The sequence below is a fragment of the Saccopteryx leptura genome, chromosome 5, assembly GCF_036850995.1.
Source record: "Saccopteryx leptura isolate mSacLep1 chromosome 5, mSacLep1_pri_phased_curated, whole genome shotgun sequence".
NCBI classification, from domain to species: Eukaryota; Metazoa; Chordata; class Mammalia; order Chiroptera; family Emballonuridae; genus Saccopteryx; species Saccopteryx leptura.
In genome coordinates, this window is record NC_089507.1 from 103,137,625 (window position 1) to 103,153,714 (window position 16,090).

Genomic DNA, 16,090 nt, shown 5'->3' on the forward strand with positions numbered 1-16,090 from the left:
ACGGGTCATAAAGCTGTAGTTAAGGAAGAACAGCCCACCTGTGCTGTGCAGGACAGGCTGGGAGTTACTGAGCTTGGCAGGGAGGCTCTTACAGGACTCCAAGCAAACACCGCAGGGACAACGAGCAGGCTGAAAATGTCAAGTCCAGGGTGGTAAGTGCCTAGAAGAGGTGATGGTGGGAATGGAGAAGGAAGGTCATTTCCTCAAGAGAGGAAAAGGACTGGCAGGCTTCAAGATGGGGACAGGGGTGAGGAATAAATTAAAAAAAGAGTCTAGGTTTTTAAGCGTGGTTGCCTTGGAGAATGGTGGGTTCACCTTTAAAGCAGGTTCAAGAACAAGATGCCCTGGATCTGATGAGGCCTGGGGACTAACAGGTTTGAATTGTATGCATGGAGTCTGAGCCGCCACCTCAGTAGTCACTTACACATCCCTAGCAGGCACTGAGGGGCGGGACTCAGGCTTGGCCAAATCTGGAGATCTTCTGAGTTACTTTAACAGCTAAATTGTTGGTTCAGTGCTAGGCAAGTGAGGGAAGCAGAGAAATTCAAGGCCCATAAGGGCGAAAGAGTCAGGGCAAATATAAAGCTCCTTCCTCCCTGACCTCTATACTAGATAACTCCTTGTTTCTCAGCAGAGGGTTTCCTTTCCTTCCTCCCTCCCTCCCTCCCTCCCTCCCTCCCTCCCTCCTTCTGATGAGTGCAACAAGCAGCAGCCCCCAAATCTTCCTGTAGCCCCTCCTTACAAGGAAGAAAGGTACACTTGGTACAACTGCACAAAGGGGGCTGTCCCAGCCACAGGGGACCATCCGAGGAACAAAAAGAACAACCACCTCTAGAGTTGTAAAAGTCACACACACAAAAAAGCCCCTGAATAATCATTTCTCACCTCTAGCAATAATCTCCTGTGCCCAAGGGAGGCACATGTAGATCTGCACAGCACAGCGACAGAAAAACAATAAAGATTTACCAAATGAGCAAGTGTTTGAATTGAGCAATGTGACGAAAATCAATCTGTGAGTTCTGGATAAAAAACAGAAACACCCAGACTAGCTCTCAGACTCCTGTGACACCACCCTTCCCAGATGGCCAGCCTTCTCTCCATATCCACACTCTTCTCAGGGGCGTGTGCTTGAGTGTGTGTTTTATGTGTGTCTTTCCCCTAGCAGCATGACTATTCACATTTCGCTGAACTGCGTATGTGCTAAATTCATTTTAATCTCTTCTCTTTTCCCTGTTGAGTGGGAAACAAAAATTAGGAGCCCACAATTTACAGGCATCACCTGAGGTTCCTTATCTGCCAAAGCTGCCATTGGGCTCCCGTAGAGGATATGTGGAAATGACTGTAAAGGGATCAAAGAAAAATATAACTCAGCAGCAGCAAAACCAAAAGCAACGAAAACATAAAATCCACTTTCCAGAGGGTTCTTCTGGAAGAGAAGGAGATGTGCTGTCTTCCCTCCTTTCCTTTCTCTCTCACATTCAGTTGGAACCAAATAAAACTGTCCTTTTAGTAGGAAATGGCCAAATACTGGCCATTTCAAATGGTTCCAAGAAATACATTTTAAAACCGATTAAAATGATCATCAGGGAGAATGGGACACAGACATGAGGGTGGGGTGGGGTGATAAAGGACGGTAAGGTGGGGGTATTGCTAAGCAACCAGAGCTTGGACCCCCTATAGCCCAGAGAAATGGCCCCCTCTCTTCAGCCTCTGCCAGGCTGAGCTGTCTGGTCCTGGAGCTGCACGTGTAACTTTGTGTGTGTGTTGGGGGCGGGGTCCCTGGATGATTACATCAATCTGCTGCACCCTGGCACTCCTCCCTCCCTCACACTGCACAGAGACTGGGGTTCTCTTTGTTCCCAACCAGCGCAGGCTTACTGCCTTTTGCACCAAGGCCTTTGCCAGAGAAAGGCGATGTAGCTAGCAGTCCCCCACCCCCTCGCCGACAAGAAGCCCTTTAGCTCCTGTGTCACCCAATGGTATCCTTTATGAAATATTTCTGATTCCTCCAAGGCACTAAATGAACTTTTGATTACATGTAGGGTTGCCATTCCATTATCTGCCTCTAACTTGTACCTGAGCATCTATTTGCTTCACCATGTGCCTTTAAAATGTTAGTATTGCCAGCCATCCCCAGAGGCTAGAAAGACATCTGTTAGGCTCACTGAGGTACTACTGCCCAGCTGTGCACCGGGAAGCCTAATGAATGGTGATGGCAGTCACGGAGAAGTCCAGAGAAGTGCTGCCTGACACTTCTCTGGCTCTTATTTTATGGAGTGGCCTGGTGGCCTGGGAGGTCCCGGACAGAAGGTTCATAACCCTGGGGCCCTTGGTCTGCGCTCAGCTTCTGCACGTGGTTTCTCACCCCTGGCTTACACTGGACCTCCTGGTGAATTCGGACCAGACAGGAGCAGATGGCAGACCTGGCTCACTCATTACAGAATGAGCCAGTGAGCAAATTGAGCCACCCTTCACAGTTAAGAATATGTGGAATCAACTCCGTATTTTTTTTCTTGGCTACATGTGCTTTGAGGGGGATACCCTGTATTTTTACAGAAGAACATTATAAACCACAAAAATAGCTGAAGATGGGGTGTGAGTGTGTGTGCACAAGTTTGTTCTGTTCACTTATTCTAAATGGTTAGAATAGTAGCATGATTAGAGTTACAGAAAATTTTTAAAGTCATATACGGGCTTTTTGTTCCCCAGCTCATTATAGGCCAGACTATTTGTCTTCAATGCTGCTTTATTTGGAGTCTGTACTAACTTACTTAACCTTTAAGACAGAGTGTCACCAGCACCGTTTTCGGACAAAGTGATGAGAAGGCTACACTGATTTAATCTGCTTATTTAATCTTCTTCCACACCTGATACCTTCAGGCTCACATACATGATGCGAAAATTCTTCATAATCACATGTCACATGCTTAAATCTTCGAAAGAGAGCTAAGAAACTGAGTTCGAAGAAATGGAATGACCTGGGTAAACCTGTCTTCAGTTCTCGACTGGAGATCAAATTCAAAATCTTTAATTCCTGTCACTTATAATGTGGTGGTAGGGGCCAACACAGCAGCCACATTACAGGTGAACTATGTCCTAGATCAGGTTTTTACTGTATGTATTTTTTATGGCACAGAGAACAGAGACTAGGACACAACATTACAAGACCTATGTTTAAACTAAACTGTATGTACTACTATGTGGTCTTGAGCAAGTCATTTTTCCTTTCTGAGTTTGTTTCCTTATCTGGGATAGTATCTGTTGGGAAAACAGCTATATTAGGCTTGCTTGCTCGTTCCTTGCCTGATTAGTGCCTGAGCCCATCATAGCGCCACGTGTGTATAGTGTATGTAAGGCTATGGGTGCTTGTCCTCAGGGTGGATTGCGATTGCCTGCTCACCAGCTATTGTGAGGGACCGTTTGTTGCTGTTCGTTCACTTGCTGCCATGAGAAGAGGTTTTCCCCTGCTGGTTTGCTCATCTGCCATTGGGAGACTCTATTAAACAGAATGGCCAACCCTTTCCGGCTCCGCAGTTCCTCTACCATCTGCCCGAATCCAATGTGGACCTGTCTGGCCTCGGCCACCGGCATTACAGCATCTATGTATTTACTTAGCATTTATGTATTTCCTTATCTGAGATGGCATCTACAATGATTAAGTAAGATAAACTTCATAGAAACTCTATAAAGAACCATAAAATGTAGTCATTACTGTGGAAGACAGTATTACATCTGGATAACCCTAAATAATTCTATTATGTTCAAAACTGCTTTTATTATTTAAATGATCTTCTCTCTATTCTTTAGAGACTGCTTTCCAACAGAAATATAATATGAGCCACAAATGTGAGCCCAATATGAAATTTAAAAAATTTAGTAGTCATATTTAACAAGAGAAAAGAAATAGGTGAGATTAATTTATGTATATATTAACCTAATATACACCCAAAATATCATTTCAACGTGGAATCATTAGTGTAATGCATTTTACTTCTTTTTTTCATATAAGGTCTTCAAAATCTGGTGCATATTTTAGACTGACAGTACATGCAGTCTGGACTGGCCACATTTCAAGTGCTCCAAACTGTGCTACACAGAACAGTTTTAATATGTCGCGATGCTTCTGTCTCACTGGCTTTCCTGGGATTAGAAACACCATGTCATGTGCAACAAAAACCCCGCTACCATCTTTAATATCCTTGAAAAACACTGACTAGTTGAAGTTGGCTCCACTTCTCTGGTCACAGGACCCCTGGTTCCTCTATTTTAGCAGAAGTAGAAGGTTACAATGGTGCTGTCAATAGCCATGAGAGAGGGGGTCAGAGGACAAGGCCCTGTAATCCTAGAATAATGCCTTACCAGAAAGCTTCCTAAACAAGAAGTGGGGTTCAACTAACTTGAAAGACATATGCACCCCTATGTTTACTGCAGCATTATTTACAATAGCTAAGATATGGAAGCAAGCTAAATGCTCAATGATAGGCAAATGAGTAAAAAAGATGTCATACATAGGATATATACAATGAAATATTACTTGGATATAAGAAAGAATGAAATCTTGTCATTTGTGACAACGTGGATGGATCTAGAAGGTGCTGAACTAAGTCAGAGAGAGAAAGACAAACACCATATGATTTCACTTGTAGGTGGAATCTAAAGAACAAAATAAACAAACAAACAAAACAGAAACAAACTTCTAGATACAGAGAACAAAAACTGATGGTCAGCAGATCAGAGGGGACTGAGGGGTGGATTTAGGTGAAAGTGATTAGAAAGTACAAGTTGCCAGCTATAAAAATAGTTGTGAGGATGTAAAATTCAGCATAAGGAATAACATCAATAATATTGTAAAAACTATGTATGGTGCCACATGGGTACTAGACTTCACAGGATGATCACTTTATAAGGTCTATAAATGTCTAATCACCAGTAAGTGTGTGTGTGTGTGTGTGTGTGTGTGTGTGTGTGTGTGTGTGTGTATAAAACTAGGTATAGTATATACCTGAAACTTTTTTATGTGTATATATATATAAAACTACGTATAGTATATACCTAAAACTAATACAATATTTTATGTCAACTGTAATTAAAAAATAAATTCATTAAAAAAGAAGCATAAAAAAGAAGTTCATTGTAGCAGAGTTGGGAGGATGGAAAGGACTCTGAAGACATAAATCTACTCATCTAAAGTGCTGGAGAAAGCCCTGAAATCAGGGAGCACTTGTCTCTGGAAGCACAAGGCTCACATCTGTTTTTCTTATCCTGGCCTATATTTCTGTAAGACAGGAGAGATAACACAGTATCATGAGCCTCATGAGAAACTAATAAGGAAGGACCACGACTCAGCCATTCCAAACTAGTGAAAATCTACTTGGTTTTTAAGATCCCCAAGAGAAAGAACCTGGAACCTTCTCTATGAATGGCTTCCATCTTCTGACCCTCACTATTGGAATACTCTTCTTGGTCTTATTTAACAGCTCTTACGAAGGCTAAACCACATTTCCCTTTCTTTGTTTTCAAAATGTTCCCCTAAATATGCATTCTGATCAGAGAAAAGTGAAGAAAGTCCATTTAAAGAAATAACCATAGGAAGATAAGACTTGAGAAGCACAATACATATCACACCTGGAACCCTCTGGTCTGCTGTAGAAGCCTCAGGAAGAGGCTGGGAGACAAACGTTATGGTGGCCTCTCTCATTTTGACGCATGCTTCTTGAATACATTTCTAATCAGTTGAAACAATCTTGGAGGACAAATCAAGACGATGTCTCCAGGTTGACTGGGAAGGATCTGGCGGGACCACCTGCCCCACATCAATGACCTGGCTTGATTTGTTATGAAATGCTCACATTCCAAATCTTCTAGCTGTCCTTAAATGGAATTTAAAGATTCAGTCACATGGTAATGTCCTGAACCTGGCTATGGATTTAGGGAAGCCTTTCGACTAGTAAATTCTAGAATGGGCACCTGAGCCCTTTCCTCCATAGGGGTGATGGAGGACTTACGTGGGGCAGTCAGGGATCTGAAATAACAGATTTCACTCAGAAATCTCAAAGGGCTTTAGAAACAGCATTAAATTTGAGGATTATGGCCATTTTGTTCTGTAACCCAGAGAAAGGAAATGCTACCATCCCAGTGGTCATGTCTATGCCACTGCAGAAAATTATCTCTGTGGTTGACTGGTAACCAGCATCCTCTTGGTGGAAGCCATTGTTAGTTGTTGATTCTGTCAGCTCAGTTTCTTCTTGCTTCCAAAGGTCAGAGGTGTAGCCTTTGATGTGTCTCTTACCCTAACAGTTAGTGATTGAAAACTAGACCTCTCATCTCCATGGCTACTTAGGAATGTCTGTCAGTCAGTCATCCTTGTGTAAATCATGTGCTTCTGGGAGATAAACATTTCCTAAAACCCTAAACCCAACTCTCCATCTTATGCACCTTGTCAAGTACACATGCAAACACTGAAAGGCATTGATTGCTTAGTCTAAGGCTTGTTACAAATACTCTGAAATTGCAACAACAATGACAAAACCTTTAGCAATAATGAAGCCCATCACTCTGTGAACTGAAAATATCAAAAAGGATATAAAGTCAAAATGTATAAGGCTGTTAAAACTTTGGGAGAATAGGGATTCCCTTCAGAAAAGATTCTGTCAAAAGAACATAATCCTGGACAACAAAATTTTGTTGAGAAAGAAGTCATATATTTCGGTCGGCTTTTGTCAAATAGTTTTGACCTCGTGTCCCAAAGTTTTGCAGAAGCCCACTCTGCAATAATGTAGAAAGGAGTTTAGAATTGTTCTCTCTTTCTTTCTGTCTCTTTCTTCGAATTAAACTAAGTAAATCCCTTTCCAAGCAATGGTTCTATGACAAGAAGTCCTTTGGGAAAGTAACACCAGGGAACCCTACAATGTACCTATTCTTTTGCTCAACAACCATTTATTTAGTGACATGTGTGCCAGGCATCAGGCTGGGTACTGGAGATACAGTGATCAAGACACAATTTGTTGGTGACTCTGGGAAATGCTGACAAGTGAACAGATAATAGCAGCGAGTGTGACAGTGAGTTGCCGCAGTGCTGTAAGAGGGAAACCATGGGGATGGGGGCAGCTAAGACCCAGCTAAGGAGGGGCAGAGGGTAGGGTCAGGGACAGCCTTAGGGGGAAATGTGTCTGCTAAGCTTTGACCTGAAAGCTTAACCGAAACCAGCCAGGGACAGGACAGGGGCAGGAAAGAGTGCTCGAGGAAGAGGGAAGCAGGAAGAGAGCTCATGAAGTGGGCTCTGGAAAGGAACGGGGAGAGTGCAAACTCTTGTTTGGCCTAATTCAACATTTTCTTGATTGTGAAGAGCTGAGAATGGCCATTCCTAAACAGTTAATAAAGCATGTTTTCTGTGATTCTAGCCCATTTCGGATGCCTCCACTTGTACTTTCCCAGGGCAGGCTGGCCGAGGGACCCTAACTTCACTAGATCACTTGAGGCCTGTTTCCTGTTTCACAAGGTGGCTGCTAAGCCTCCAAACTTTGATATAAATAAAGCATCCAGGACACAGCGACCACTCACCTGAGAATGGCCCACACTGATTCTTAACAACTTAAAGCTCCAAATGTTTTGTTAGTTCCTCATCCTATTAACTGAAGGGATCTTGCTCAATTCCACCACCTCACACCCCAATCCAGACCAGAAATTTGACTTTTCATAAGACTGGAGGTCTTTCAATCTAGCCTAACAAGGACATAATCCAAAACTTAGGGGGAATTCTACACACATGGATAAATTAATCCCAGCATTTCCTTGTCATAGTGGAAAAACTATAAAACAACAACACACCCATAAATGTACCCAAATGAATGAATGATTACCTAATAATGGTATATCCATTTCTGAAATTTATGCAGCCATTAATAAAGATGACAATTTATAACGTGGAAAATGCTATGAAAGGCAATGTGAAGTGGTAAAAAAAAAAATACAAACATTATAATTACAACCATGGAAGGAATATAAACATAAACAAAACAAACAAACATAAACATAAATATAAGATATGCCAAAATGAGAATAGTACTTGAATTAGTCAGTGTGCTGTGATTATGAGCTATTTTCTCTGTTTCCTACATTGCATTTATAATGCCTTTTTTTTAAGTGAGAGGAGGGGAGATAGACAGACTTCCACATGCACCCTGGCTGGGATCCCTTGGCAACCTCTGTCTGGGGCTGATGCTTGCAATAAGAGCTATTTTTAGCACCTGAGGCTGAAGCACTTGAACCAACTAAGCTATCCTCAGTGCCTGGGGCCCACACTCGAACCAGTCCAGCCACTGGCTGCAGGCAGGGAAGAGGGAGAGAGGGGGGAGTGGGAAGGGGTAAGAAGCAGATGGCCCTTCTTCTGTGTGCCCTGACCCAGAAATGAACCCAGGACATCCACACACAGGGTTGACACTCTATCCACTGAGCTATTGGCCAGGGCCGCATTTATAATGCCTTTATAATTTAAATCCTAGTAAAAGTATTAAGTTTTTAAGTTAGTAATTGGAATGTTTTGAAATCCAAGTGGCATGTACAAGGGAATACGAGATGAGAGTATCTATATGTGACTGTGCCCATTGAAGCAGTACCCCCCCCCCCCAACTGAAGAGCATGTAGGTGTCATTACAATCTGGTGAAGTGTAGCTTTTTCATGGTAAAATGGGATGGATAAAGAACACTGCCCTAAGAATTAGAGAGATATTTGAGAACATCAAGCAAATATAGTTATAAAAGCTAGAGTTGAGCAACAGATTTGGAATTAAATTCTTTATATCAAGTTTGTAAAATCATCATTCGTTAGGGTTCTGGGTAAAACAATGGCTTTTTTCAAAAGTAAGCAGAGCAAGACCAGCATCTATGATTCTAATTATTTCATTGACTTCTCTGACAAGGATATGTTCTTAGTTCAGAGATATATTGATTTTCTGTATCAGTGTCCCCAGATGTTCCCAGAAGTTCAACAGAGATGGCAATGTTGACACAACAGGATGGGGAAAGGAAGTTACTCAGCTCTTAAGAGGGGAGTCAGAGACTAGTGATTACTTCTCTTTCTTCCTATCTATGAAAGCTTAAGTTGAAAATAATGAACTATTTTCTAGACAACTAACCGAGTTTTAGCTGCAGCAAGAGTTATTTAGGTTATACTATAATTAACTTCTTTCAAGCATAAAGAGTAGCTAATGGCAGTTGTGGAATTTCCTTTTCTAGAGATTTGCAACAATAGATTAAATACACATCTGACCTTGAATGCCTTAGGCATGGTATGAAAAGAAAACAGAATGAACAAAAGTAGCAATCACACAGAAATAAACACCAGAGTGTGTCCTACTCTTCTCTCAGACTTTTATAGATTTAAACGGACAAAGTTTACATTCTTGCCCACCCCCTAGCTGAATCAAAGTGTGAACCACATCAGTCACATAAGAAACTTAGAAAGTTAGCCCAAAGTCATTTACCTGTACTAGGAGTTCCAGCTTCCTGTCATCAAGAAGATGTACTTGACATCGACGGCCCTCCGTCATCTGAGAATAAAGAGAAATGATGGTCACTGAGAATCTAGCAGCCTGACAAATGGTTAGTGGGTCCCCTGTGCTAGACTCTACCAGGAAAATTCCTATAGGCAAAACGTCCTCTGTGATTTGACGCTATATCATGCCAACAAGCAGCAGAACTGGTTCACTCATTCAAAAATATTTATGAGCACATTCTATGTGCCAGGCACTACTCTGGGAGCTGGGTGTACAGGAACACACAAGACAAGGTCCCCCCTGCCTTCACGGAGCTTACATTCTTATGAGGAGATATAAAATAAAATAGAAAATACATGTATAACATAATATCAGGGCATGATAAAAGTTATTCGATTTCTTTAGTCATTCTTCCATTCAATAACTTTAAAACCATACATTAGGGACAGAATTCAGTGTCTGGTCTCTGCCATCTCTGAACTGTCCCTCTTGCTGATCACCAGGGAGCAGATGACCACCCTGTGGCAACTGTATTTAATTGTGTTAACCCTCCTCTCTCTTCATTAATGACCCCTGTCCCACAGTGCTTTTACCTATAATAGAACCCTGCAGAGAAGCACACACAGCTACGCCTGACCCTTAACGTTGGTGCCTTTTCACTACCAACCCCTTGGTGTGATGTAACAGGAAGAGACCCTAGGCAGGCACCAGGAGACCCAAGCTGAGTCTTGGTCCCACAAGTTACTGGCTGCAGGACTTCGAACAAGCCTCTGTTCATCTCCACGCCCCAGTCTCTCATACAAAAATGAGTGGGTTGGGCCCACTGGGTGCTGGTGAATATTTCATAACTGTCTTTCTGAATGAAGAGAAAAAAAGCTTTAATTTGTAGCATTTGCTGGAGCCCTGGCATCACCCTCAAAGGAAATTCCCTGAAGGACAAGTCTTCTCACAGAAGTCAGCTGGCCACCACCCTCACCAAAAATTATCTTCTCGGAACTTCACCACGTCTGATTTCAAGCCCCTGTCACAATAACACTGACAGTACTTCAAACAGATACAATAGACATAAGTGACCTCAAAAGTGCAGATGATAGTAGAGTAAAATAATTAGGAAGTAATGGATTTTGAGTATTACCTTCACTTTTAATATCATTTACTTAATGCTATGTTTATATCATTTTAATAATGGCTATATTTTACAGCTGGCATGCGAAATTCCTGAAAATGTAACAATAATACACTAATATGAGCTGGCTCCCAAACCACTGTCTGCACCAGAAGCCACATTGGCTTCCTTCCAGCCCCTGGATTTGTAGACGAGCCTGTAACCCTCACTGAAGCCCCCTTTCCCCAGCTGCCAGCCACCTCGTGTAGATCAAAGGAAAGTGCGAACATGGCAGCTCCTGGGCCTCACCTAGCTGCACGCCATCAGGGTCAGGTCCCTTCTCTCGAGCGTTTTCCCCATGAAACCTGGAAAAGATGGTCTTTTCTCTCCTTGTTCACTAGGGCTTATCACTAGGGCTTATTCTCCAACCATGAGCATGTCCAAAGCCATCATGCACTCCCACGAGAAAACTCTCTTGAGTCCTTCCTCCAAAGAAGCCAACTCACCATCCTTCCATCAAGCCAGACTTCTCTAGCAATGGAATCTAAACCAAAGCCGCATGTCCTGCTTGGGTGGGGCGAAAACAAACAGTCTCTTCAATCTGAGTTTAATGACTCAGCCGTTCCCAGCTCTGAGAAAAGTAAAAAAGTTTCACATACTCAGAAGCATCCTAACAGAGGTTGAAATAGAGTAAAAAATGAGGACAAACTTCGGTCTAAAGGCTTGCTATTTTGCACATTTAAGCCAGAGAGGCAGCTGTGGATGAGATGGGCCTATGCAAAGTCCTTATTCATCTCTGAGGTCTTAAGGTCAGGTGTTCATTGTCTTAGCCACAAAATGGGCTCACATTCCATTAGAATCCATCAACCTTGTAAACAGTAGTCATCCTCGCTGAACAACTTAATTCAAAAACTCATTAGCTTTAAAAAATAAACAAGTGGGACTACATCACACTAAAAAGCTTCTGCACAGCAAAGGAAACCTTCAACAAAATGAACAGGAAACCCACCAAATGGGAGAAAATATTTGAAAATCATATACCTGATAAAGGGTTAATAAACAAAATAAAGTAAAAAGGTCTTACAACTCAATAGCAAAAAAAAAAAAATCTAATTAAAACTGGCAGAGGATCTAAATAGATGTTTTTCTTTTTTTAAATTTTCCATTAATTTGAGAGCAAGGAAAGGAGACAGATAGAAGAAGGAAGGGAGAGGGAGAGAGAAGCATCACTTATTGTTCCACTTAGTTGTCCACTTAGTTGTGCACTCATTGATTGCTTCTCGTATGTGCCTTGACCGGGGATCAGACCCACGACTTCAGAGTGCAGGAACAATGCTCTATCTACTGAGCAGCCTGGTCAAGACTAGACATTTTTCCAACAAGGACATATGGATAGCCCACAGGGACATGAAAAGGTACTCACCATCACTAATCATCAAGGAAATGTAAATTAAAACCACAATGAGATATTACCTCACACATTTAGAAGGGCTATTATCAAAGAGACGAGAAATAACTAGTATTGATGAGGCTGTGAAGAAATGGAAATACCTCTGCACTGTTGTTGGGACTGTAAATTAGTATAGCCGCTACAGAAAACAGTCTGGAGTTGCCTCAAAAATTAAAAATAAAATACCATATGATCCAGAAATTCCATTTGTGGGTATTTATCTGAAAAATATAAAACCACTAATTCGAAAAGAAAGAAAAAAATTTACAATGTAAATAAATGACTTTGATAGGGAAAAATCAATCTATCAGCTTCATTTTAATCATTCCCCGATTCAAGTTTAATGCAAGATACTAAAATTTTAAATTAGACTAAAATATGTATCATACCATAATGTATAAACAATTCTTTCATTAAAAAAGTACACCAGAAATGTTCAAGTTTCAACAGCAGTTGACAGCAATGGCTCAGCTACCTTGAATAAATTTAAGATACTCAGCAATTCAGTTCTTATTAGAAAGAACCGAACTTGACTAAATGTTCTAGAAGGAAAAGGCTAAGATCATCTAGTATATTATTTTGAAATTCCTTTAAAGCATTTATTTCAAGTTTGAGAAAACTCTCTGATGGGTGGGGATAGGGGAGAATTTTAAGAAAAAAATTCTAGTTGTTCTTCTCATCTTTAAAACAGAGTTTTGAGCTTCACTGTATCATTTTGTTTTGTTTTGTGTTGAGTGTGAGGAGGGGAGATAGAGAGACAGATTCCAACATGTGCCCCAACAAAGATCCACTTGGCAACCCCAGTCTGGGGCTGATGCTTGGACCAACTGAGCTATCCTCAGCACCTGGGGCCACGCTCAAATCAATTGAGCACTGGCTGCAAGAGGGAGAGAGAGAAGGGGGAGAGGGAGAGGATGAGAAGCAGATGGTCACTTCTCACGTGTGCTCTGACTGGGTATCGAATCCAAGACATCTGCACGCTGGGCCAACACTCTATCCACTGAGCCAACCAGCCAAGGCCAACTTGATTATATTGTAAAAAGTTAAGGATATAAACACATTTTTGAGTTCCTTATTCACATTCTAACACATTTTATAAAACAAAGGAATACTGGTATTTGAAAGACATTACTGTATCAAATAAAGCTTTTTAATTTCAAAATGAAATTTAATGGGCTGACATTGGACAATAAGAGTACATAGGTTTCGGGTGAACATCTCTATAGCATTTGAACTGTAGTTTGCGTGGTGTGCCCATTGCTGAAGACAAATCCTTTTCCACTGTTGTATCTTTGTCCCTCTACACTCCCTTTCCCCTAACCTCCTCACCTGGGTAACCATTTAACTTTTCTCTATGTCCATGAGTCTCAGTTTTATATCCTATGTGTGAAATAATATAATTCTTAGCTTTTTCTGGTTTACATTTCACTTAGTATAATGTTCTCAAGGCCCATCCATTTTGTTGTAAATGGCAATATGTCATCATTTCTTATGACTGAGTAGTATTCCATAGTGTATATGTACCACATCTTCTTTATCCAATCCTCTATCAAGGGACACTTTGGTAGTTTCCATGTCTTGGCCACTGTGATTGATGCTGTGATGAACATGGAGATGCATGTGTCTTTGTGTGCCAATGTTTTCGAGTTTTTCTGAGTAGGTACCCAGTGAAAGAACTGCTGGGTCATACGGTAATTCTATTCTTAATTTTTTGAAGTACCACCACACTGTCTTCCATAATGGTTGTACTAATTTGCATTACCACCAGAAGTGAATGAGGGTTCCCTTTTCTCCACAGCCTCTCCAACACTTATTATTACCTGTCTTGTTGATAACAGCCAAATTATAGGTGTGAGGTGGTATCTCATTGTAGTTTTGATCTGTATTTCTTTAATAGCTAGTGAAGATGAGCATTTCTTTTTTCATATATGTTGGCCTTTTGTATGTCTTCTTGGAGGAAGTACCTGTTCAGGTCCTGTACCCATTTTTTAAATGGATTGTTTGCTTGTTTGTTGCTGAGTTTTTTGAGTTCCTTATATATTTTGGATATTAACCCTTTATCAGAGCTGTTGTTTGTGAATATCAACTCCCATTTGGTGGGCTGCTTTTCTGTTTTGTTGTTGGAGTCTTTTTTTTATATGAGAGGAGAGGAGATAGTGAGACAGACTCCCACATGCCCTTCAACTGGGATTCACCTGACAAACCCATCTTAGGCCAATGCTCAAGTACAGAACTATTTTTAGTGCCTGAGGCTGATGCACTGCAGTGGAGCTATCCTCAGTTCCCAGGGCCATGCTAGAACCAAAAGAACCACTAGCTGCAGGAGGGAAAAAGGGAGAGACAGGGAGGGGTAAAAAGTAGATGATTGCTTCTCTTGTGTGCCCTGACTGGGAATCAAATCCAGGATGTCCATATGCCAGGCCAACATTCTATCCACTGAGCATCTTGCCAGGACCTTGTCGGCTTCCTTAGCTGTATAGGTTTTTAGTTTGATATCGTGCCATTCATTTATTGTTGCCTTTACTACCCTTGCCTTTGAGGTCAAATTCATAAAATGTTCTCTACAGCCAAGGTCCATAAGTCTAGTACTTATATTTTCTTCTATGTAATTTATTGTTTCAGATCTTATATTTAGGTCTTTGATTCATTGTGAATTAATTTTTGTGCATGGGGACAAACTTTAGTCAAGTTTCATTCTTCTTCAGTGGCTTTGCAATTTTCCCAGCACCATTTATTAAAGGGACTTTCTTTTCTCAATTGTGTGTTTTTGGCTTCTTTGTCAAATATTTTTTGTCCACATACATGTGGTTTTATTTCTGTGCTCTTGATTCTGTTCCATTAGTATTTATGTCTGTTTTACTGCCAATACCATGCTGTTTTGATTATCATAGCTCTATAGTATAATTTGAAGTCGGGTAGCATGATACATCTGGCTCCATTCTTTTTTCTCAGGATTGCTTTGGCTATTTGAGGTCTTTTATGATTCCATACAAATCTAGAGATTTTTTGCTCTATTTCTTTATAAAATGACATTGGGATTTTAATAAGGACTGCAAAATTTGTATATTGCTTTGGACAATATGGCCATTTTAACTATGTCGATTCTTCTGATCCATGAACATGGAAGCTATTTTTCCATTTCATTGTGTCTTTTTCAATTTCTCTTAGTAATACTCTGCAGTTTTCAGTATATAGGGTCATTCACTTCCTTTGTTAAGTTTATTCCTAGGTATTTTATTTTTTGGTTGCAATTGTAAAAGGAATCGTTTTTTTTCAATTCATTTTCTGAAGTTTCACTGTTGGCATATAAAAAAGCAGTAGACATTTGTATATTGATTTTTGTATCCCACGACTTTACTGTATTTATTTATTGTTTCCAATAGGTTTTCGGTGGAGTCTATGAAGTTTTCTATATACAGGATCATGTCATCTGCAAAAAGTGATATCTTTACTTCTTCTTTCCCAATATGGATGCCTTTTATTTCTTTCTCTTGCCTGACTGCTCTGCCTAAGACTTCCTGTACTACGTTGAATAAAAATGGAGGGAATGAGCAACCTTGTCTTATTCCTGAGTTTAGAGGAAAAGCTTTCAGTTCTTCATCATTTAGTATGATACTGGCTGATGGTTTGTCATCTATGACCTTTAGTATCTTGAGGTACTTTCCTTCTATACCCATTCTATTGAGTGTTTTAAACATAAATAAACGTTGTATCTTATTGAATGCCTTTTCTGCATCTATTGACAGATCATATGATTTTTGTCCTTTGTTTTGTTGATGTGGTGTGTTACATCAATCAATTTACATATGTTGAACCATCCTGTGCTCCTGGAATGAACCACTTCATCATGATGTAGTAATTTTTTAATGTACTGTTGTATTCTATTTGCTAATATTTTGTTTAGGATTTTTGCATCTGTATTCATTAGAGATACTGATCTGGAGTTTTCTTTTTTTGTACTGTCTTTGCCAGGTTTTGATATAGAGATATGTTGGCCTTATAAAATGTGTTAGAGAATACTGCTTCTTTTTCAATTTTTTT

The 16,090-nt window shown here is 40.6% G+C and overlaps 1 protein-coding gene across 7 annotated transcripts in view; it reads right to left on the bottom strand.

Moving 5' to 3' along the window:
• The window catches only part of FRMD4A (FERM domain containing 4A), a 673,627-nt gene that overhangs the window by 208,801 nt on the left and 448,736 nt on the right, over positions 1–16,090 (bottom strand). For all 7 annotated transcript variants that reach the window (XM_066384150.1, XM_066384151.1, XM_066384153.1 and 4 more), the window contains one exon: positions 9,483–9,548. In XM_066384150.1, coding sequence (XP_066240247.1) covers positions 9,483–9,548 — 66 coding nt within the window. The remainder of the gene's footprint in view (positions 1–9,482; positions 9,549–16,090) is intronic.